At 35.8% G+C, this 25,045-nt stretch overlaps 1 protein-coding gene across 1 annotated transcript in view; it reads left to right on the top strand.

Moving 5' to 3' along the window:
* Nucleotides 1-25,045, top strand: part of LOC150093144 (uncharacterized) — a 127,546-nt gene that overhangs the window by 83,241 nt on the left and 19,260 nt on the right. The window contains exon 4 of the mRNA XM_090413293.1: nt 20,803-21,020. Coding sequence (XP_090269419.1) covers nt 20,803-21,020 — 218 coding nt within the window. The remainder of the gene's footprint in view (nt 1-20,802; nt 21,021-25,045) is intronic.

Raw genomic sequence — 25,045 nt, 5'->3', positions numbered from 1 at the left:
TCAGGATGACTGTCAACATCAAAAGTTGACAAATATTGCAAATGTTTGTGAAATCATCCATTCTAACTGCCATGTAATTATTTGTGAGATAGCTGAAGAAAGTAAACATTTCAAAGACTGTCTGTAATGAGATTCTTATGCAAAATTTAGGCATGCATCGCATTGCAGCCAAATTTGTGCCTCGCCTTTTGACTGAAAATCGAAACCAAATTCGAGTTGATGTGAGCCAAATGATTTTCAGTTGAGCTTACGATGATGAAAACTTTTTAAAAGAACGTCATTACTGGAAATGAGACAGGGGTTTGTGGCTTTGACATTGAAACAAAAGCTCAGTCATCACAGTGGGTGTCAAAAGATCACATCAAATTCCTGACATGTACCATCAAGGGGTATACAGGATATTATGATAGTAGTACATGAAGAAATTACATCATTACTAACTTCCTATCAACAATTTTCCTCCAAAACAATCTGTTATCTGTCAAGACTCCAACATTATCATATCTTATATTTCTGTCTTCTAAGGCACATTTTACTTTATCTTGGTCTTCCTCTGAGTCTTTTTCCTGCCAACCTGGCAAAGAACACTTTTTTTTTTTTTGCTAATCTCTTCTTTCCCATTCTGTTTAAGTGACCATACCACCTTAGACTAGCTCTGCTAATACATTTCTGGATGCTTACAATATCAAGTTCTTTCCTAATATCCTCATTTTTAATACGATATATGATGCCATCTGTTCATTCCCCTAATGTTTCTCAGGACTGTCATATCTGTTCTCTATTGTCTGTAGTCTTTGGTCAAGTATTTTATTTCTAACCCAGTTCTCAGATCCATAAGTTAAAATTGGTTTGAACACTATCGTATACAGCTAATTTAATGTTTTGACTAATTTCTCTCTTATTCCATATAAATTTATTTAGTTGACTTCCTACCATACCAGCTTTGTTAATTTTGTTGTCTAGATTGTGCCTAACTAGCTGAAATGTTTTACTTGTTCTATAAGTTCTCCATTCATGATGCATTTGATATTTTCAATGTTTATTTTCATTGTCTTTGTCTTGCTATTGCTGATTTTCATGCCAAATTTATTACAACAGTTATTCAATTTAGTCAGGAAATCTTGCAGACTTGTACTGGATTTAAGTATAACTTCATCTGCATAGAGTAAAGAGCTGAGATTAACATCTCCAATTTTTATATCAGGTTTAATACTGCTGAACTTCATAATGTGATCCATTTTTGATAATGAATAACAGAAGGGATAATGTACATCCTTGTCTGACACCAGATTTAACATTAAACCATCTTCCTGTACTTCTTTCAATTCTAACTGCTGACTTACAACTCAAATAAAGACTAAGTATTTCTTAATATAATGTCCCATTGAGACCATATAACTGTTAGCATTTTGAATAGCTTCTCTCTTGGCACTTTGTCATATGCCTTTTCAAGATCTACAAAAGATATTATACATATCTTTTGTTATATTCTCATGATTTCTCAACTATTTGTCGTAAAGTGAAAATCTTATCCTGACAGCCTCTATTTGGCTGAATCCAGCTTTTCTTCCACAATCCTTCTCAACAATTAATCAAATATACTTGTGTAAATCTTACCAGGAAACTCAATAGAGAAATACCTCTGTAATTCTCACATTCAGATTTATTTCCCTTTTTATATATGGGTACTATGAGAGCTCTACTCCAATTATCTGGAATTTGTCCCTCTGTCCAGGCCTTCTGAACTCTGCAGTGCACTCACTGTAAAACTTTTATACCACCATACTTCAGCATTTCTGGTTGAATATCATCTACTCCTGTTGCCTTTCCACATTTCAAGCCTTTGATGGCTTTTCTACTTCAAGTATGGATATGTATTCCTGACTGTATGCCTGTTGAGTGTTTTTTACCACTGTGCTGTCATCACTGCTTGTTTAATTTATCAATTTTTTGAAGTAATTACTCCATACTTAAAGGATATCTTTTTCTCCTGTTTTCATGTCACCTTTATCATCTGTAATGCCTTTTACGTGGGTGGTCTGAAAAGTTCTCGGCCTCGACCATAGATGGCAACACTATCGGCATGATTTTTTTTCTAAGTTGGTGCATCTGTCATAAGCATCCATATGAAATTTCAAGTCATTCTATCAAGTAGTTTGTTTTATACAACTGTCTGAAGCAAAAGTATTGTCTGCATCCCTTGAAATGGATAAAACTGAGTATCGTGTGGTTATAAAATCCTTTGTAAAAGAAGGTTTAACACCAAAAGAAATTCATTCGAAGTTCATAAAAGTTTATGGGCACTCTTCTCCTTCGTTTTTGACAATTAAGAAATGGGCTGCCGAGTTTAAACTTGGCCGTACCAGCCTTGAAGATGATCCACATGAAGGACATCTAAAAAGTGTAATAATACCAGAAATCATTGATCAAGTACACAATATGATATTGGCGAGTCAAAGTGCATGAAATTGCTGAGACTATGGGCATTTTGTTTATTAACCATTTTGAAAAGGGTAAAACAATAACTGGGGAATATTATTCTGATCTTTTAACCAGACTAGATGAAAACATTCGTGAGAAAAGACCCAGTTTGCAGAAGAAAAAAAAAATCATCTTTCATCAGGACAGTGCACCTGTCCACAAAAGTGTTTTGGCAATGGGAAAATTAAGGTATCTGTACTATGAATTGTATCATAGTTCCTTCTTTACACAGATTTGGCTCCCTCTGACTTCCATCTCTTTCCAAAACTAAAACTCTTCCCTGGTGGTCAGCGTTTTTCTTCGAATTAAAAGGTGATTACAGGTGTAGAGGATTATTTTGGAGATCTTACTGAGAACTGCTACAGCGACGGGATAATGGTGCTGGAGCATCGCTGGAATAAATGTATTAGTCTTAAGGGAGATTATGTTGAAAAATAAAAATTTTGAAATTATAAATCAGTTTTTCATTGTTAGGCCGAGAACTTTTCAGACCTCCATCGTAGAGTATTCTACATTACTGTTTCTTCCATTTCTGAGCTTTTTCAATAGCTTCCAGAATATTTTACCGTCTTCCTGATATTTTCTATGTTCTTACCAAACTCTTCCCATTACTTTTGTTAAGCTAATTTTACACACTGCTTTGCTTTCTTTCATTTTTCTCTGTATTGCCTAAGAGTATAAGGTGACTTACTTGCCCGGAACTTTTGATATGCTTTCTTCTTTTATGTGACTGCCTCTTTAACTTCTTTTGTCCACCATGGAGTTCAATTTTTCTATCCTTGCAGATTAATTCACCATAATGCCTCTCTGACTGAATCAGTCAGTTTTCTTTAGGGTTTGCCACTGAATCTCCAAGATTTGGTTCTTGCTTTCAAACTCTTTCAGTTTTTCTTGAATAATGTTTGTGTATTCGAGTCTACAGTTCACATCTGATAGCTGTTCAACTTTGATTCATTTCAAAACTTGCTTATATGCCCTTTTCAATATATCATTCTATTTTATCCTCCTCAACACTAAATGACCACTTCCTATTTCAAATCTTCTACATATTCGTGTGTCATGACCCAGTAGGAATACATCACTGCAAACAATAACATAGTCAATGAGACTTTTCTTATTCCTTGCTTTTTCTCTCCATGTGAATTTGTATACATTTTTATGTTGGAACATGGTGTTAGTAATAACCAGTGCATGTCCTGAGCAGAAATCCACAGGTATTTGCCATTATTATTAGCTTTGCTCTTTTCTCCAAATTTTCCCAAAACATTCTTATATGTCTGGTAATCATTTCCTACTCTGCTGTTTAGATCTCCAACAAGGACTAACTTTTCCTTTTCCATTGTGTCAGCTGCCTTTTCTAATGCCTCAAAAAATTCCTCCATTTTTTTCCCTGTTAGAATCTTCTCAGACCATAAACATAAATAAGTCTCATTATCCAGTTCCCCATTCTGATATTAGCCCACATCGCTCTACTTGATATTACCTGCCATTCAAGAAGATTATCCTCATATTTACTGTTTAATATTATAGCTACTCTTTACCCTGATTGTTATTTTCTTAAACATAACTTCTTGTATTTGCTTAGAAAGATCTTGCCTGATTTTGTCTTCTATGTTTTGGTAACACCTATTATGTCGATCTGGTACTTATCCAATTATTCTGCTAGTTCCATTTCTTTTCCATTAATGCTTCTTATGTTAATGGTTTAATCTTTATCTCTGCTGATGTTGAGTTGCACTTTGTTCCAGTAGCTGACTTTTTGCTGTTCGCCTTGGTTCCCTGACTAAAACAATGGGGGCCTTGTTTAACCAGGCGATGCCACAGCCATAAAATTTATACAGTAATGTTATCTTTCGATAATCATTCTTTCTCTTACTTGCTATGTAGCAAAAAACTCTTTTGGATTTACTTTAGCCTGCTTAGCTAATTTTTTCTTGAATTCTGATTTAGCCTTCCTTACTATACTAGTTATCCTTCTTGCTTATGCTTTATACTTCTCATTGGCATGCTCATAACCTTGTTTATATTCCTTCCACAATGCTTTTTTTGGTAACTCCTGCTTTATATTGCTAGTCATCCACTTAATCCTTACTCAGTTTATCCTTCTGTCCGCGCGGTTAGCCTAGTGGCTTTGCGCTTCGCAACCATATGCCTGGGGAAGGAGTGTCCTAGGTTCAATTCCCGTAGGAGACGTGAGGAGCTGAAGGATCTTCCTCAGCCATAGCCAAGTTAGCCGGTCTTGGGCGCGGGCAGTAGGGTTTTTTCCGCCAGTTTATCTGGTGTTTTTCATCCCGCAAGCAGACAAACCGGCCCCATGAACTCACAGGGATACAGCCAAGAATACCTTGAGGCATAGGAGTGACCATTCTATCCTCGAATTTCGGTTACGAAATCCAAGCATGCTTGGAAGGTTGTGGGCCTTAAAGGCCTGTTAAAGCCATTGGGATAGATAGTTTATCCTTCTGACTCTGGGTATGCACTCTTGATACTTCTTCGCTCAAACAATCCTTGACCACATCCCATGTACTAATCACATTCATTTCATGTAGTTTCTGTACCACTGCACTGCTCTCTTCCTCCCTAAATTTCCCATAATGGTCAGCTTGTGGTTCAGCATAAACCTTTCTTGACTGACATTTCCACATGTTGAGCAACCTCCCAGCACAAGGCTGCATGGTCACTTTCCCTGATCAGAGGTAGAGTTGCTACTACAGTTATAGATAGATCTTTTGATGCTATTATGAGATACAACACTCTCAAGTTCCTGGTCCCTTCCATCACGTGTGCTTTTCAGGTAATTATCTCTTAGTAACTGTATAAATTCCCTTTACATTTTGCCATATGCTCTTTCCTTCTTCCAATCTATATCACCATTGCTAAAGTCTTCCATGAAAATTACTCGGCATGCATTCACTGTGCTAATCTGCTGATGCATGTCCATATTTTCTTCTGGACTCCCAGATCTACAGCTGCAATCAGCAGTATGTTTTGTCCTGTTGGCCTCTATCTCACACTAGACAGCATGAAATGAACCATTTCCATCAGATCTACAATCGTCCTTAACTTCTATTTTTGTTGGTGGAAGTTCTTCAGTTATTAATACTAATGCTCTTTCTGCCCTATTTCTTCTATCTTCTCTGAAAATACCCATTACATTCTATCCCTGTAACTACATCATTCTTTGACAATGAGATCTTGCTGATGCCAATAATTTTTGGCCAAGTTGAGCTGACCAATGCTAAAAACTCCTCTCCTTTATTTCTCATACTTTGGGCATTCATGTACATTCATTTCAACATCCAAGGGGATGTTGAAATACATGTACACAACAGCCTGCAGTTAACCTTACATAATGTCTTTACCCTCCCATTCATATTCAAAACCTGGGAAACTGCACCCAGCTTTCATAATCATGCCTGCACTCCTACTTATCTATCCCAGGGGTGGTGGTGGCTAGACACATGCTTGATTGCTTTAACATCCCACCTAATATCTCTGGGGGGGGGGGGGGGAGCAATTTCCCTGGTTTTTCACTTCCAGACTTTCACTGAACAACACTTTCTCCAAGCACGTAATGGTTTTGGAGTCGCTTCATTCTTTCTTTCGCTCCTGACATGACTGTCATTTCTTATACTTGCTTACGAAACATTTCTGACAAATATTTTTTCCATTCTCACTCCATTTATTCTTGGCAATGAATACATTAAACACACGCTACATCATACAGACATATACAGGTCCTTGCATCCATCAAATTCAATCCACGCATCTATAAACTGCACACCATTTCTCCTGCACAATCTTCTCATTGGCAACTGTGGCTCTTCTCAATTCTGTCCTATCATACCAAGGCAGCAGACTCACAATCTTTACTTTCTTACTCTTCATTTTTGCTTCTAACAAATTTTTCATATCTTCTCTCATTGTATATTTCTCACCTTTCAAATCATTTGTACCTGCCAAAACAATCAATTCGTTCACTTCTGCATACCTACAGTTTCACTAACATCCTTTATCTTTGCACCTGGAAAACTTCGTCACTTTCTTATTAAGTATACCTCTTATCATGAAATTACCACACTATCTCTTTCCTTCCAGTGTCTCTCACTTTTATGCTTTTCCCATTCACTCTTTCTTTCATTCTCTGTCTTTCTGTACCACACATCAGTTGTTTCTCCAGTGGCTCAAGCTCACGTTTTGTCCTGTGAAGGAGTCTGCATAAGCTTGCAGTTTCTTTCCATGCTAGCATCTCGTCATCCGGATTCAACTTTTGACCACTTCCTTCAAACTCTCATTCAGATTTTGTGTACTGTCATTCACTGCTTTCACTACATTCTCCACAACACTTTAACAATCCTGTCTTATATCCATAATATTCATAACTGTGTAGCTGCCATAGCACAATTGGAAGAATAGTGGAACATTATGCTTTTCTATTGGAAAAGACCTGGGTTCAATTCTCGTCGTGATGAGAGGAATCCTTATATGGGCTTTTTCAGTTGAAGGTGAGTTAGCCGATCTCATATGGTGGTAGCAGGATTTTTTCTCCCAGGAACTCAGGTTTTTCATCCCACGTATAGACAAATTGGCCTTCAGAACACACGCAATTTACAGACAAAAAATACTGTTGTTGGTGATGATGAGTGATAGATGGCACTGATGGTAGTAGTAGTGCTGTAGTTGGATAATTAAGTAGTAGTGGAGAGGATGAGATGTATTTAGCAAAGTAGAGTAGTGTGCCCTCCCACGATGAGCCCTTAGATTCCCTGGAGGTGTCACATAATAATAATAATATCAGTCATTTCATTCTTTCACTCCTGATATGACTCTCATTTCTTGTACTTGCTTACAAAACATTTCTGACAAATATTTTCTCCATTCTCACTCCATTGATTCTTGGCAATGAATACATTAAACACGCTACATCACACTGAATCCTGCACGTTGATATCAGTCGCCATCGATGTCTTGGCAGCAATTTTTCTTGTATGCATCGGTGCCATGATGAAAAACGTTTCTGAAAGTATATCACATAGTAATAGTTGACTAAACAACACACCACTTAACAACATAGTCAAAAAATAAACAAAACACCACCAATAATATATAGGAATATCGCTGATATCTACTAAAAAATAATGATTATCTAAGCAATATGTGTACAGCAGCTGCTATTAAGGATGATGCAAAAAATTATACTGGACAAGAATTTATATTATTATTATTACTATCTCCATGGAGTCGACAGACTCATTGTGGGAGGTTCATTCAATTGACAACATATTTTTCATATGGAATCTTAAAATTCTTAACACTCCTTACATTAACAACACATTCTGGTAATGCATTCCATTCACTGGCAATTTTCCATGTAAAAAATCGACTCCTCACACCCCTCTTCATCACACTTCTACATAACTTCCAGGAATGACCTCTGGTTCTTCCCCTCTTACCGTCTACTTTTTTTTTATAATCCCCTCTGCATTAATCTGATAAAATCCTCTCACTAACTTAAATGTTTCTATCATATTACCTCTCTTCCTCCTATCAATCAAACTCTGCAATCCACATTTCTTCAACTCTCTCCATAGCCAGCATTCCAAACTCCTGATATTGTCTTAGTCACTCATCTCTGGACCCTCTCCAATGTCTCCACATCACATTAAAAACCAGGTGACCAGATCTGAGCACAATAGTCCAAGTGTGATCTGACCAGTGCCTTATACATTGGCATAACCACTTCTTTATCCTTGCATGTTATAGTACTTCTTATCATAGCAGCACTATGATAAAAAGCAACCTTTGCAACACTAGCAATATGCTCTCTAAACCTCAGTCTACTGTCAACCATCACTCCCAAATCTCTGATCTCATCCACTTCCTTCAGTATGGAACCATCAACATAGTACACAGCCTTATATTTCTGCACTCCAAAATGCAACACGTTGCACTTATTGATATTAAAACTACAACCTCATTTGTTTGTCCAAGTAAAAAGTATATTCAAATCTTCTTGAAGGGATCTAACATCAGCAGTGCTACATATAATTCTTCTCAACTTTGCATCATTAGCAAAGTAACTAAAGATCCCCAGTCAGTCCACATGATATATTGTTTACAAACAAGTTAAACAGCAGCGGCCCAAGAACAGAACCCTGGGGCACACTACTAGTTACCCTTCTCTTTTGATACACTACTCCATCATATAGAACATGCTGGTATCATTCAGAGAGAGAGAGAGAGAGAGCCAATCTCTGATTCATCTAACCAATATATTATCTATTCTCCTCCTCTGCAGCTTGTACATCAACTTATCATGTGGTAATCTATTAAATGCTTTTGTTAAGGCTAAGAATATCACTGTATATGATTCTCCCTTATCTAACACGGTTATCACCTTATCATAAAATGCAAGTAAGTTGCTAATATAGGACCTACCCTTACAAATCCATACTGACCATCATAAAGAATGCTGTGTCCTTGAACCCAATTCCGTATTATTTTCCTTATCAGTCTCTCCACCTTGACCACAACCATAGTTATACTGATGGCATATAGTTGGAGACTTTTGTCTTAGAACCATGTTTGTGGAGTGGTACTATTTTGCCTTCTTTCCACTCCTTATGAACCCTACCCACTGCAAGACTTTCATTAAATAACCAGGCCAAGGGCATAACCAACTGTGGTGCACATTCCTTAAGAATACGTGGTGATATGTCATCCATTCCCACAGTCTTATTCACATCTAACTCAACCAACATCTGATTCACCTCTGTTTTTCTTTCACTTCCAATTCTCCTAATACTTGCCTCTCTTCTATATATTGCACCGGATCATTTATACCAGTGTGATATACTCTAATAAAGTGCTTGTCCAATATTCCACTATATACTTTGCAGCTGTTGGTCTGCTGCCATGACTATCCACCAGTGTTAATCTGCCATAATTATTCTTCTTCTTGCTTGCCATTTAGCAGAAAAATTCCCTTGAGTTAACCTTGGCCTGACCAGCCAATCTCCTCTCATACTGCACCTTTTCTTTCTTTACCATGCTCGTCACCTTTCTAGCCTGCACTGTATACTTCGATCACCACCTTCTGTCTTTCTTGTACTTCCTCCATAGCATTTTCTTTTCCAACACAGCTTGCTTGATTTCACTGTCCATCCATTTCACTCCTGCTCTGTGTACTTGCTTAACCTTCAGTATGTAGTGATACATTGCTTCCATCAGATACTGCCTTGTGAGTTTCCATGCATTGTCAATATCTTTTCCACTCAGCTCAGCTCATCTGCCCAATGTATACATGCTAACTGACTACAGAGCTTCCTATCAATCACCTGCTTTACACTTCCACATGTATCCAATTTTGGCAGTGACCTTTTTTTGTTTCATCACTTCCCAAACAAGTACCTCATGATCACTCTCACCAACTGGTGGCAGTGTCAGCACTTTTTAATGTCAACACTGACATTAAAAACTACATCTTGTGAAGTTATCACCAAATCCAAAACATTAAAGCTTCTAATTGCTTCAGTCACATGCTACTTAAAACACTTATTTCTCAGAAATTCCACAAACTCGCTCTCTTTGTTCTCATACACTATCTCCTCCTTCCAGTGTATATTCCTGTAATTAAAGTCTCCCATCAGGATCACCTTCTTTTTACATGCCCAACTAATATGCCTAAACATTTCACAATCAGTATTCTCTGCATTCCCCGGCCTATAATAGCATCCTATCAGATATATTAATCTGTTTATTTCAACTTTGCACCACACAGATTCAAAATCTGTGTATGCACTATCAACTTCCACACTTTGCTGACACAATTTCTCTACAATCATTAACTGCACTCCCCCCCTCCTCCATGAGTTGTGTGAGGCAAAGGGGGTTCAATTTGTAAATCTGTGGAGTGCATTTGAAGGGAAGTTGGAATGGTATAAATCTGATGGATTACATTTGAATGGGTTTGGTGTTCACATCTCTATCCTTCCGGAAAATTATATATCCTTCTAATTCTATTCCTGACATCACGTCCTCCTCAGTCAACCAATTTTCACTTATTCCAATTACTTTTGGGCATACCATCTCAATCAATGCAACAAACTTGGCTCTCTTGTTTTGAATACTTCTCACATTTATGTATAAACATAACAATTGCTGTGTGTTTGAGGCCTATCTACCAGCACAAACATTCTCTGTTCTAGCTGCTATACTACACCTCTCTCTTCGATTTGACGACTCCTGTTTTCCTGATCCTGACTGTGATTTCCATTCCTACCAGTCTCATCCTCACCTTTATGCATTCCATCACATTGTGCTGTTGCAACCTCATATCCATCTTCCTCCTGCTGTACAATCTGTTGATTTATGTTATCCTGTGTCACAGGTATACTCTGATCATTTGCTACATTAACTTCTTGACTCTGTGCCTTCTCAGAAAACAATAGCATTTTCTAAATGCCCAACACCAAACCCATTCAAATGTAATCTATCAGATTTATACCATTCCAACTTCCTTTCAAATTCACTCCACAGATTTTCAAATTGAACCCTGCTGTTGCAACCTCATATCCATCTTCCTCCTGCTGTACAATCTGTTGATTTATGCTATCCTGTGTCACAGGTATACTCTGATCATTTGCTACATTAACTTCTTGACTCTGTGCCTTCTCAGAAAACAGTAGCATTTTCTAAATGCCCATCACCAAACCTATTCAAATGTAATCTATCAGATTTATACCATTCCAACTTCCTTTCAAATTCACTCCACAGATTTACAAATTGAACCCCCTTTGCCTCACACAACTCAGCCATCTTACTATTCATTATCTCTGCTCTCCTTCTTAAATTCACTGTTATCATATCTGGGCAACATACCTACAACTTTCCTAACAACACTATTCTTCTTTGTCTTCTGCAACAACTTCTTCAAGTTTCTATCAACATTCTTTTTCTTTCCAACTAAGTCATTTGTGTCCACAACTACCATTTTGATGCCCAGTATTTTCTTTTCTGCAACACATCAGTTATTTGCTTCATTGTTCCACCAGGAAAGCATGTTTTGTGCACTTTATTAGTAATCAAACCTCTAATGATCGAGTCCCCATACACTGATATACAACTATCCTTTGATTCTTTCTTAATATTAACTTCCTCCTTTTTATCATTAACCAATCTCTCCTTTAGTTGGTTAATATCCTCTTCCAGATGTTTCATTTCCACTAACTCCTGCTGAAGCTCTTCTACTATGGTCCCAATGTTTGCTTCCATTTCTAATCACTCTAATCTATCCAGACACTTTTCACGTACATTAACACTTTCCTTCTTCTTGTTGTTTACTGAACAGTCCACAGATCTTTCACATTTTTCGATGCATACATATAGCAGTTTTCGCAACGCATCCACTGTGAAAAATCCAAGGCAGAGCCAGACTTTCATACAGAAGCGTTCCGTGCTGCTGCTGATGTACGTTCTTTGATGTACGTGCTGCTGGTGGACGCCATCTTCAGAAGCTAAAGCAGTACAACAAACAAGTAGCAAAACACAATATAAACAACAAAAATTTTCAACATCACTGAAGGATACTTGTATCCAAACTGGAAAAAAATGCAGCTCAATTTGTGTCAAAAGCCATGCTATACACTGATTAGAAACACTTTTTTTTTAGCACAGCTCAAATCTTCTGCTACATTCACTAGCACCACACAGGGCCGCATTTATACTTTTGGAGGCCCGAGGTGCAACATCATTATGAGGCCCTCAAAAATAAGCATTTTTTTAGTTTATTGAAAATAAAAGTCAACATTTCCATAATAACTCATTTTAATAACACAATACAACATTGGTATACATAAATTTGCATTTTAAAAAAGTATAAAAATAAATCAGTTCAAATTTAAATAAAATTAATAACTAAAATTTTTTTTTTTCTGGCTTTGGTTTTAGCAGATATATCTGTAATGTCATAATTGATCGAGTCCATTATATCTGATTCAATGCATAATAACGACAGGTTAATTGTTTTATTTTGGTGCAAGTTGCTTCTTAAATAAGTTTTTATTCGTTTCAACACTGATAATGAGCATTCAGCACTTGCATTTGAAATAGGCATCGTCAAAATGTTTTTTAAATTGTTTCTACGTTTAGAAAAGTAGACCTTAACCTATCGTTTATAAATTTGTACATATTTTTAATTGAACAATTTTCTTCCTTTATCATTATTAAAAATTGCTTAACTTCATCAGTAAATTTTTTTGGATCAATATCAGTCCCATAAGTTTGTAAAATTTTATCGGTACTAGTCTTGTACTTGTCTTGATCTATATCTTCCTTCAAAAAAATGTCAAACATATCTAATATGTTGAAATAGATTTTTGTTCTTTCATTAATTTCCAAAATTAGCTTATCACAAATGACACTAAAAGTGCTCACAGCGAAATTTTCGTTCCCATGTAATATAATCTCATTGTTAGATTGTGAAACTTCGTCACTCATTTTTTTTCGTTTTTTAACTCTCCTTTTTCATCTTTAAATTTTGTCTCATCTGTTAATAAATTCGCTTCTTCATTTACAGCAGCAAAACTATTTCTTATATCTAAAATAAAACCAACTAAAGAGAGTAACAAATTATTAGCTAAAAACAAATCCATATCGAGATCTTGTAGAGATTTACTAGCAGCATTTATTCGTTGTAAAATTTTGTCCCACATAACTGTTAAAATTGCTGTTTCTGGTTTGTCAGAATGTTCAGCAAATGATGAACTCTCTAATTTAGAAATAGGTTTTTCATGAGGAGAAATGGATAGTTCAAGTAATGAGTCTTTAATTTCTTTATATCCATGTTTCAAAGCCAATATATCATCAGCTCTTGCAGACCACCTCATTTCACTTAGTCTTTTAACTGTTAAAGATTTTTTTTTCTAAATGTTTAAGGAGTATACCCCATCTTCTTGTTGAAGATGAAAAGTAATTATATATATTTTGAATAAAACAAAAATATTGCACTGCTTTTGGACAAGATTCCGCGGCATAGTTGCCAATTATATTTAAGGAATGACTAGAGCATAGTATATAATGTGCAGAGGGAATATGTTTTTTCAGCCTAGCTTGTAAACCTGTATAGATACCTTAGAGACATACATACCTAAATATTATAGCTAGTTGGTCATTATGGGCAATGTCTGGCGTTGGATCGAGTAATATTGCAAAATAAGCAGCTTCCTTTAATTTCTGATATTAACATTTCTCTTGTTTTTTTAGCTATTAACGCTATGAATTCATCACAAGTATGGTAAGAAAAATAATTTGATCTAGCAGAACCACAGTTGGCATACATTTTCATGTGATATTTTAAAAAAATCATCAAATTCACTTAAATAATTTAAACACAACAAATAATTTCCGCAAGAATCAGAAAAAATATCATTTTTATTTCCTCTAAATGCTAGCCCTAGTTTACTCAGTAACTTAACGGTAGCTATTATTCTTTTTAAAACCTCTCTCCAATAATTTTCTTCAGATTGTATTTGTTTGATCAATTCGACTATTTACAGAACTTGATTTTCTTTTGCGATATGTGCGCATCGCTCGTATATGCTCAGTAGAATGCTCGTGATCACATAAGGTTTGTGTTATATTTCCCCAGTTTAAAACCCTTCATTAACTATTATTTCACTTAGAAAACAATTTACAAACAAAGCAGTAAATTGCTTTGCTGGTTTCTGAAAAAATTAACTGCTCTCGTTTCTCCTTTGTTCCATTTGCCTTTTTACAGTAAAAATGTGATATATTTACATTTCCGACATATATATTCTAGTGCATTTTGTGTATTCTTTTTTTAAATTTTCGATTTTACCAACATTTTGGGGCATATTTATTAAAATGTGATCGATAAACCGTTCGTTAATAGTAAGTGGCCACACTGCTATATCGGTTGGATAAGAGATAGCTTGCTTGCTGGTAAGTACAGACTCTGATTGAAGATTTTCTTCAGAATCCTCTTGATTTGTTTCATTTACTTCTTTCTCTCCTTCTATGTTTTCCACATCATTTTGATGTTCTTCATTTTCACTTTTATCTCCTCCTGATAATGATACCAATGTTTCGTTTTCATTCCGAGAACTGTGAAGTACAACTTCAGTTCTACAAAATTCTTCATTTTTCAGAACGCAAGAAAGACAAAATTGCCCTCTTTTGACTATTTAGCTGTTTTCATTTTCTCTAAGTCGTTTTCTTTTACTAGCTCCGGATTCATTTCTTGGCATCATTATGTGTATTAATCTATCAAAAGCGAAATAAATATTTATTAAATCCAAAATAAACACATAAATAAAATAAACAATTACGTTAAAAGCTTAACGTAATTGTAGTATCCTGAATTGTAGAAACAGTAGTATCTTGATTTTGTTAAAATAAACGAGTAACAGTAAAATAAGAATAATAATTAATTGAATAATATATTCTTATTGACTGCGACAACTACTTGTATACAGTATACTGCTTTACAAGTACTAGCCAAATAACGGTAACTAAACTATCAGTTTAATTACCGTTTTTTGGAATTTCCTCACTGTTCTATGATATTTGACCCTTTTTTGGTGAATGATTTATTTATTGTCTCTTCCCAAAAATATAAACGAATTTCACATGCATACAATAAATATTAATATTAAAAAAACTTGGTAATATTAAATTAGAAACCTTGTAAGTAATTTTATATAAATAAATGACTAATCTATATCGATGGATTATAAATAATTATGCAACTTCTACGATACTTTATATTTAATATTAAATTTTCTAAATAGTTTAAAATCTTTTAATGTAATTCTAAATATATATATTATTTACACTTTTAAATATTCCATGTAATTGAATCATAATTAATTTAAAGAAAGATGTAATGAAAATCTTTCTGTGAAAGATTTCAATTGCAGTGTTGATTATCGATTTTGAGAACATTGATTTTGTTTGACAAGCTTCATTGACAAGCATCATAGTTGCTACAAAAATTTTGAATACTGAAAAAAAAGGTATGGTAATAATTTAGTATAAGGTTAAAAGTTTTCTTTTTTTAAAAATAAAATAAAATAAAATAAAAATAAAAATTTTGAATTTACAGTAATAAACATTATAGCAAAAATCATCATATTTTATGGAATTTCAACATTTATTTATTACAAGATTTATTCAACTCCAGCTTTGATTTTTTTAAGTTGCAGTAATAAGCATAATAATTCCAGCTTTAGTTAAAATGTAGAGGCAATAAATAGTAACGATAACTTGCTATGCTCGCTAACATCCACTTTTTTACTCAACATTTTACCCTAAAATGACTAGAATCTTGATGCACAAAAAATGAACTGAAAAATCGATTTAATTTATAAATAATAATAAACTTGAAATTCAAATACTCTATTTATGTGATATAGAAACTGCTCTTACCTAACTAATTAATACAAATAGCAGTAGCACACAAAAGATCTCTGTTGTCTCTGGAATGTGTTTCAAAATGATCAAAAAAACTTTCTTTAATGCAAAAACTTATTTACTCTGTTTACAATTTCCACTTATTAAACTTCTAGTATACTTGAAAAGAGGTTAGCTAACTCTCTATTAAGTTACTTTTGAAAACTGCATATCAACTTCAAATATGCCAATAGATTCTCTTAATGACACTTCTTGTTACTGTTAATCTAAATCTTAATTGTCCAACTAAAACACATAAGAGGAATAGTACAAAGGTATATAACTTACAAAAGCTCTGTATCGCACATTCAGTCAAAGGTCTTACACAAAAAGTTCTAAGGCAATTCTCTTATCTGAGATCTTGAGCTTCCTTCAAGAAATCTGGCTTCAGAAATATCTCATTGGGAAAATAGCGGACTGTGAACTGCGCCCTGTGGTACTCATATACAGCTCCGGCAAAAAGTTATTCTCCCAAGGCGAAAAGAAAAACTTCTGAGCGAAGGTGCTTCGGTAATTTGTCTTGCCTTTTCTCCTCTGCTTGGGCTCACCAAAAATGCCTGGACGACTGCCGCCTCCAGTAACTCGAATTGCTGCCAACTGTCAACCGGGATTCCTCTCTGGTCTGGAAGCTTTTCTTCAGCAATGGGAACATCTCCTTTCAGCAACTCGAAGCCTTCTCTTAAGACTGGAACTGGAAAGCTCCTCTCTAGAAACGTCTGGAAACAGGAAGCACTCTCTCTCTCTAGTGACTTCTGGATCCGGGAAACCCTTTATGCTCGTCTCTGTCCACTTTAATATGCCTTCTCTGAGACCTCGCACGAAGTTTGTAATCCCCGAAGAATTCAGCATGATTCTTTCATCTTAAGTTTCAAGTTCGGCCCACTTTTTGTTCTCTTCTGTGCCTTCTTTTGATTGTAAGCTGCCAACCATCAGAAAGTTGTTTGAACCTTTCTGACCGACTTCGGAGGTGTTCATGTGCAGAGCTTGTAAGCCTTTCTCATACACACAAAATTTAATAAACAACCTTTCTAATGCTGCCATGTAGATCTATTACATACAGCTCCGGCGAAAAATATTGCCTTTGTTTTTAACACTCTTAACATATTCTTATTAAAGAAGTATATATAGTTAATTTCCAAAGGGCTATTTATGAAAACATCTAATACAAAATATATAGAGACAAACAAAGTTATTTTTTACAACATTCTTATGGGACTTGACCTAAGTAAAAAATCGATGTAATGTGCTTTGGAATATTTAAGCTACAATTGAGTTTTTACAATAGTGATAATAACAAAAGTCTAAAAGTCCAGCGAAAACTATCTGTGACAAAATTAAACTAGTTTATTTAAAAACATAAAAATACAAATTTATTAAGTATATCTTTATGGAGTTCATAATTAAAAGGACTCTAATAATAATAGATTTCTACAGATGTGTCTCATCTTGCTTTGGTATTATCAAAATTATCAAGTTATTCTGAAGCATTATGAATTTTGCTATTTTATTATTATTATGCTGCTAATATTTCTTCAAATGCGACACTTTTTACAACAAAACTGGCTTAGTTATGTTGAATATATCTGTTCTCAAAATTTCTTTGACCTAATAAAAAGGCAGAATGCTGATGAAACTTCATCAGCATTCTCTGTTAAAATGCAATTACCCTCCCCCCCCCATGGCGTTAACGGATTTTTGTAGTTATGTGCACTATATTTCTTGGATTGACCCTTTTTTGCTGCGCAATTTACTTAGTGTCTCTCTTCCCAAATAAAAACGAATTTCACATGTGCGAAAATAAATAATCAAAATGTTTGTTTGCTTTGACAGTATTATGTCAAATATTTATATTTTTTAAATAACATTTATCGAAATAAATATGACAAGTTGTTTCCTTTCCTTGCAAAATAAGATTATATGGGTCGCACATTTCAATTTTAGGAACGAGTTATTTGTTTATTTATTTATTTTTATGAACAACAAATGGTGTTAAACTGCATTACTCGGGGTTTCCGATTGTGAGTCTATTTAATTTATATCCAATGGTATTTTATCATAGATTCTACACCTTTTGTCTTTTGCTTAAAACTGCAACAGTACAATTACTTTGGAAAAATAACGAATTCAAACAGAAAGTGCGCACATGTTATCTAGCAGTATTTGTGTGTGTGTGTGGTGATAATTTTGGGAGGGAGAGTTAGCCATTAAAGGCGAATTAATTCTGTTATGAAAATTTTGGAAATAAAATTTCATTTTGACGTATACGCCTACACATCTTTCAAAAGATAAACTGTAGCGAAAATATCGCTACTGCAAAACTGCCGCATAATATCGAAATTAGCTGAAAATATGTACATAACAGTTGACTTCATAACTGCCATTTATTTTGATTTGTAGTGAGTGATTAGGGTGGAAACCAAGAAAGTTGAAATGCAAAAACCTACAGATTACGTTATAAAAATTATGCATTATATGATATGATTCAATTTGGAACAGATGGAGGCTGTATTCAGTTTTAGATTCGGATTTTCAGGAATTTATAAAATAATTGTTTGACAAAAATAATTATCTTCAGTCGAGTTCTTGGGGAATTTTAAAATGTATTGGCAATTAAAATAATTAGGAAAAAATTGATAGTGACATTGATCTTCCAAAGTGATACAATATGAAGTGAAGAAAGTATGAAAGGATTTCTTATTTTATGCTGGCATTAAAGCTATAATTATACGATAAAAACAAGTAGCAAAATGAATATAACTCATAGGTATAGTCATATAGTCTAATATAACTTAGATTTTGGTTACCGAGCAAATGGCAAGTAACTGCGTTTCTTGCTGTAGGCCACAGAATGTAGCTATTATGTATGCCAGGTAATGTAGTTAAGTGTTCTTTTCAGCGTGAATGATTATGGCACCTTCTAATGGACATGACAGTCAAACTACACTTCTTATCAATGTTCTTTCAGCAGGTGGACAGAATATTATCCAGGTTTGCTAGACGTGTATATATGTCCAGCAAAGAAATGGTACGCTTGCATACATGAATTTTATGGAATACAGAGTTCCTATTAGTTTTATATTCTAAGGAAAGAACAATGTATTTTAAATGGAAGCAGGAAGCCTCACAAATTTTTCAGTGGCCTCTAGTTATTATATTAATCAAAAAATAAATAAAAAATCAGCTAATGCCTATTTGTTCCTGTATAGGGAGTAGGTGGGGCCGTTTACCCCATCTAACTTTTTGGAGACTGAATGGGCAGTTCAATCTCCACTGGTAGCCAATCAGAGAGATAGCTGGCCCAAGGCTATCACTGATTCATTGGTATGGTGGTCGATTTTCTTGAGTTTACGGGACGAAAAACCCAAGTTTCTGGGAGAAAAAACCCTCTAGCCTGTGCCAAAGATCGACTAACTCGGGAACCGGTCAAAAAAAGGCTTAGAAAAATTTCCTCTAGTCGACGACTAGATTTGAACCACCAAATCCTTTCTTTGTGCGGTCAAGTGCCATAGAGTGCAAACGCCACTTCTACTGAACTACACAGGCTCTTGTTATTATATTATGAATTTAATATTTAAAAAAAAATAAGTATTTTATTTTGCAACTATACGCTGTTTTTTTATTGTTCTTTGTGAGGAGTAAGGTTTTAAAATGAGGGCCCCCATCTTTCGCCTCATGCACCTAATGGTAAATGCAGCCCTGGCACCACATATTCTTGTTTTAATCCTTTACCCCAGCATAAGCAAAGAAAAATTTGCATATGAAGCAATTTTTACAGCTATACTATTTGGATATAGAGGTTTTTGACTATTTATATACATTCAACAGTATAGCAGTATTGCAATCGGATGTATTGTGCATTATTGGATACTGAGGCAATCGATGCCAATAAATTTTCACTATTGCTGTCATTTATCAGAAAATACTTAGTTTGTGTGTGGAAATACTAGTGGTGTGGACGGTAGATAGCATTGGTGTAATTGCAGTTAGTTCTAGTTGGTGGATTGAATGGTAGAGAGAGACAGACGTAGAGTAGGTGCCCTCCCTCGATGAGTCTGTGGACTCCCTGGAGGTGTCTCGTAATAATAATAAGTATAGCTAGCATTTACTGATGCACAACTAATGGCATATTAGTAATATGTTTTTGTAAGGGCATAACTGTCAAGCACTGATATGATTGACATGATTTTAAATTATCTGTACATGGAATGTGGCCTCCATTTTTGATAGTATTTTCACATATTTTATTTTGGTATTATTTCAATGTAACTAGTTAATATCATCTTGAATTCTATGCCAGAGCCTGTGTAGCTCAGTAGAAGTGGCGATTGCACTCCACAGCAATTGACCGCACGACGAAAGGCATTCGAATCTAGTCGCCGACTAGAGGAACTTTTTTTAAGCCTTTTCTCAACTGGTTCCAGAGTTATTCGATCTCTGGCACGGGCTAGCGGATTTTTCGTCCCGTAAACTCAAGAAAATCAGCCGTCAAATCCACACTATTTTCAGATATTAAAAATATTGTGTTAGGGACCACCAGATGGTGGCACTTACTAGCTGCCTCCTTCGTTGTATGCCAATTAATTAGTGATGGCCTTGGGCCAGCTATCTCTGATTGGCTACCAGTGGAGATTGAACTGCCCACTCAGCCTCCGAAAGTTAGATAGGACTAAAAAACTGCCTTGCCCACTGCCTATATGGGAACAAAACGGCATTAGCTGATTTTTTTTATTTTTTATTTTAGTTCTATGCCTTCAGTTGCAAAGTATAAGTGAAAAATTATGTGCTATTCATTTTGTACTTAATCTGACTAAAGATATATATACCTTAGCTTTTATTCATTTATTTGTTTAGGGATGTGGTCAGCCCTTTGTATTAGAAGATATTAGGAAAATTTTGATGGGTAATTCTTCTTTGGTTAAAGAGCTGTATGAAGCATCAGTAAAACAGTATGTTTTACAGAACACAGACTTTTGTTATTGTCCAACACCTGATTGCTCAATGCTGCATCGATCAACACAGTCATCATCAAAGGTTTATTGTGTTGCCTGTGATAATGAAATTTGCCTGAGGTAAATTTTTTCATTAGCAATTTAAAAATTTTATTTTGTATTTGTTTATTTGCGAATTATTGTTAGTCTTCATAATATTTCATTGTAAGGAAATTATCCAAACTTCACTGAAATTGAAATTAATGAAATCAATTTTATTCCATTGGAAATTAATCTTTTTCCATTCCCTTGTGACCATTGGAGAATCACATCATTGTCCATATAAGTTCCTTCTCAACAACTGATTTGTTTCTGTTGTATTATTTCTCCCTCTCAAAATGCTGCAAATAACATTTTCTCAATCTGTTTTCCTAGGAAACATTCCACATGCCTGATATTAGCTCTTCTTAGATGCCATGTACTTTTTCATAATTTCTTCATTTGTCCCCAAAATCCAGATAAAGAGATGTGGTGTAATCAAAACCTTTTCATTACGGCCTCACCAGAAAACTTGAATAGATTGAGTGAATGGGCACGGGACAGTGGGAATGTCAGTTCAATGTTGCAAAATGTCAAGTTTTAAAATTTGGGAAACAAAGATGGGATGTAGAATTTAAGCTCCAACAATATATTGAAGCTCACTGAGTGATTGATCTCCTTTAATTGAAGACTATACATACATAACTGTTAATTAGCTTAACATAGGTCATACATAACTGGTAATTAGCTTATGGAATTAACAACGCATAAGAAGGATATTAATTAAAGGCAACTTTAATGAATTGCCATCTTCAGGAACATAAAAATATGGTATGTGCACGCAGGCACTAACAAAAGCAAATGAGGAAGGAGGCAAGAAACTAATATTGTTCCTAAAGTCCTAATGGTGCCCTCTGGCAGGCTAATTTTGTTGTCTTGGCCGTTGGGCTGAAGTTCTCATAATGTAAGTCTCCCAAATTTGGGATAGTTTCATGCACCCAAATTTGTTGAGGTTTGGAACGTTTTTTAGAGCTGCTGATGATTCCTTGAATAATCTTTCGTACTTGAACTTGCTGCGGTGTATTATTATTGTTTTCTTCCAATGAATTCTGTGGTGGGTATCTAAGGCATTGTCTGCCAGCCCAGAGTGGCTGTGCTGGTGAAACCGGATGTAGTCTTTGTGATCTGAAATCCTGATATTTGCTGTCCTGCCTGTTTGGCCAAAGTAGGACAGTTTGCAGCTGCAAGGGACCTGGTATACACCAGGTAGGTCAAGGGGAAGTGGTTGGTCTTTGGTAGAGCGGATAAGGGATGCCAACTTTTTATATGGTCTGTAACAAGAAGTAAGGTCATATTTTTTGAGGATATTGGTTATTTTCTCAGAGGTGCCCTGGGTGTAGGGGATGGTGATAGATTTGGTGTAATCTTTATTGTGGAGGGGGTTGTGGTTTACTGGTTTTAGTATTTTTGGGGGGTTATAGCCATTGGCTAAGAAAGTGTTGAGCATGTGGTTTAGTTCAGTGGTTAGGGCCTTGTCATCTGAGCAGATTAATTTTGCCCTGTTATATAGTGTTTTTATAACCCCATATTGTTGTGGAGGAGGGGGGGGTGATTGCTGGTGAATGTATCTGCCAGTACGGGTAGGTTTTCTGTAAACAGAGAAAACCAAAGATCCATCAAGCTGGCGAGTGATTAAAGTGTCTAGCTTTAATCACTCAGGAAGGGGAGGCTATTGTTTTCCTCTTTTCTAAGGTGAACTGGACTCTGGGGTGTTGGTTGTTTAAGTGTGTTAGGAAGGAGTGGAGTGTATCTGAGCCATGTGGCTAAATAGCAAACACATCATCCACGTATCGAAGCCAAATAGTGGGTTTTTGTGGGGAAGAGTTTAAGGCTTTCTCTTCAAAGGTCTCCATAAAGAAATTGGCCAAGGGTGGGGAAAGTGGTGAACCCATGAATGTCCCCTCTATCTGTTTGTAGAATTTTCCTTGCCAAACGAAATAGCCTGAGTTCATTGTGAACTGAAATAGGGCTGAGATATCAGGAGGAAACTTGGCTTGGATGAGTTTAGTTCTTTGAGTGGGACATTAGTGAATAGGGAGGAGACGTGAAAACTGACCATTATGTCAGTGTGTTGGAGTGAGAGCTTTTCTATACTGGCTTTAAAGTGGGCTGAGTTTTTTGTGTGTGACGGTGTGTTGCCAGTATAGTGTGTGAGCGTTTTGGCTAAATGTTTGGCTAATTTATATCTGGGGAATTAATGCCATCCACTATGGGACGTAATGGCACATTTTGTTTATGTATTTTTGGGAGTCCATATAATCTGGGAGGGGGGTCTAGAGTTATAAGGTTTTAGTTTGTTAGTGACTTCCACAGGCCAAGAAGTGACTTTCTTAAGGAGTCTGTGGGGAGTTCTAATCTGAGAGCTGGTAGGATTATATTCAAAATAGGGAGGTAAGTAGTACAGTCTAGTACTAAAGCATTAAGCTTACCTTTGTAGTCCTTTTGATTGAGCACCACAGTGGCATTTCCCTTATCCGCTTTGGTGATTACTATTTTTTTTGTTTTTCTTCATTTCTAGTAGGGCTGCATATTTGTCTTTGGATAAGTTGGTTTTTGGAGGTTTTGCTTTGGTGAGAACACCGGCTACATCCAGTCTGACGTTGGCGATATGGTTAGGAAGGTCATGAATCCCACGTTCTATTTGGATCATGATTTCCTCGGCAGGTATTCTTTTAGGAGCTAGGGTGAAAGTGCGGTGAGTGCTTCAGGCTTTAAAACTACGGACAAGAGATTGAGTAGTACAGTGTTGAGTGGTGCTGTGGTAAGGAAGTAGAATTCTTTATCAGGTTTTCGTATTTTTTCAAAGGCCGACTACGTATTTTTTCGAATACTTTTCTTGCTGAAGTGCATGAGACGTCGTAAAGAATCGTCCAAAGATCATGGCCGAGCGTATCTGAAAGCTCTTCCTCTAGCGCCCATAAAGTTTTGTTTTCGTTGGCAAGGAGAACACGTGTTGCGGTAATTTGTTTTCTTAATAGGGCGAAGCTAGTGATTATAAATACGCAGAGCTTTCTGTGAAGTAAAACGGTGCTTCAATTTAACACAATTAGGGATTACCTTGTTATCCTGGCAGCGTTTTAGGAACGTCAGACGATTTAGTTGACTCGATATCTTCAACTTCATTTTGCCGTATTGATGGGCCTTTCGTGCGATGGAATCTCCATGGATGATCGTAATTCTAGTAGCAAGGCTTATACGTTGGTCATACATAACTGGTAATTAGCTTACGGAATTAACAATGCATATGAAGGATATTAATTAAAGGCAACTTGAATGAATAACTTCTATATTTCGGCAACGTCACGTTGCCATCTCCAGTAACATAAAAATATTGTATGTGCACGCAGGCACTAACAAAAGCAAATGAGGAAGAAGGCAAGAAACTAATATTGTTCCTGAAGTCCTAATGGTGCCCTCTAGCAGGCTAATTTTGTTGTCTTGGCCATTGGGCTGAAGTTTTCATAATGCAAGTCTCCCAAATTTGGGGTAGTTTCATGCACCCAAATTTGTTGAGGTTTGGAATGTTTTTTAGAGCTGCTGATGATTCCTTGAATAATCTTTCGTACTTGAACTTGCTGCGGTGTATTATTTTAGTTTTCTTCCAACGAATTGTCCTACTTTGGCCAAACAGGCAGGACAGCAAATATCAGGATTTCAGAACACAGACTACATCTGGTTTCACCAGTACAGCCACTCTGGACTGGCAGACTATGCCTTAGATACCCGCCATAGAATTCGTTGGAAGAAAACTAAAATAATACACCGCAGCAAGTTCAAGTGCGAAAGATTATTCAAGGAATCATCAGCAGCTCTAAAAAACGTTCCAAACCTCAACAAATTTGGGTGCATGAAACTACCCCAAATTTGGGAGACTTACATTATGAGAACTTCAGTCCAATGGCCAAGACAGCAAAATTAGCCCGCCAGAGGGCACCATTAAGACTTTAGGAACAATATTAGTTTCTTGCCTTCTTCCTCATTTGCTTTTGTTAGTGCCTGCATACACATACCATATTTTTATGTTCCTGAAGATGGCAACGTGACGTTGCCGAAATATAGAAGTTATT

This window comes from Typopeltis vanoorti, chromosome 24 (genome assembly GCF_054136105.1).
Source record: "Typopeltis vanoorti isolate ZY-2024b chromosome 24, IOZ_Tvanoo_1.0, whole genome shotgun sequence".
NCBI classification, from domain to species: Eukaryota; Metazoa; Arthropoda; class Arachnida; order Uropygi; family Thelyphonidae; genus Typopeltis; species Typopeltis vanoorti.
Note: the sequence above shows the minus strand (reverse complement) of the source record. Positions and strands in the feature narration are given on the sequence as shown.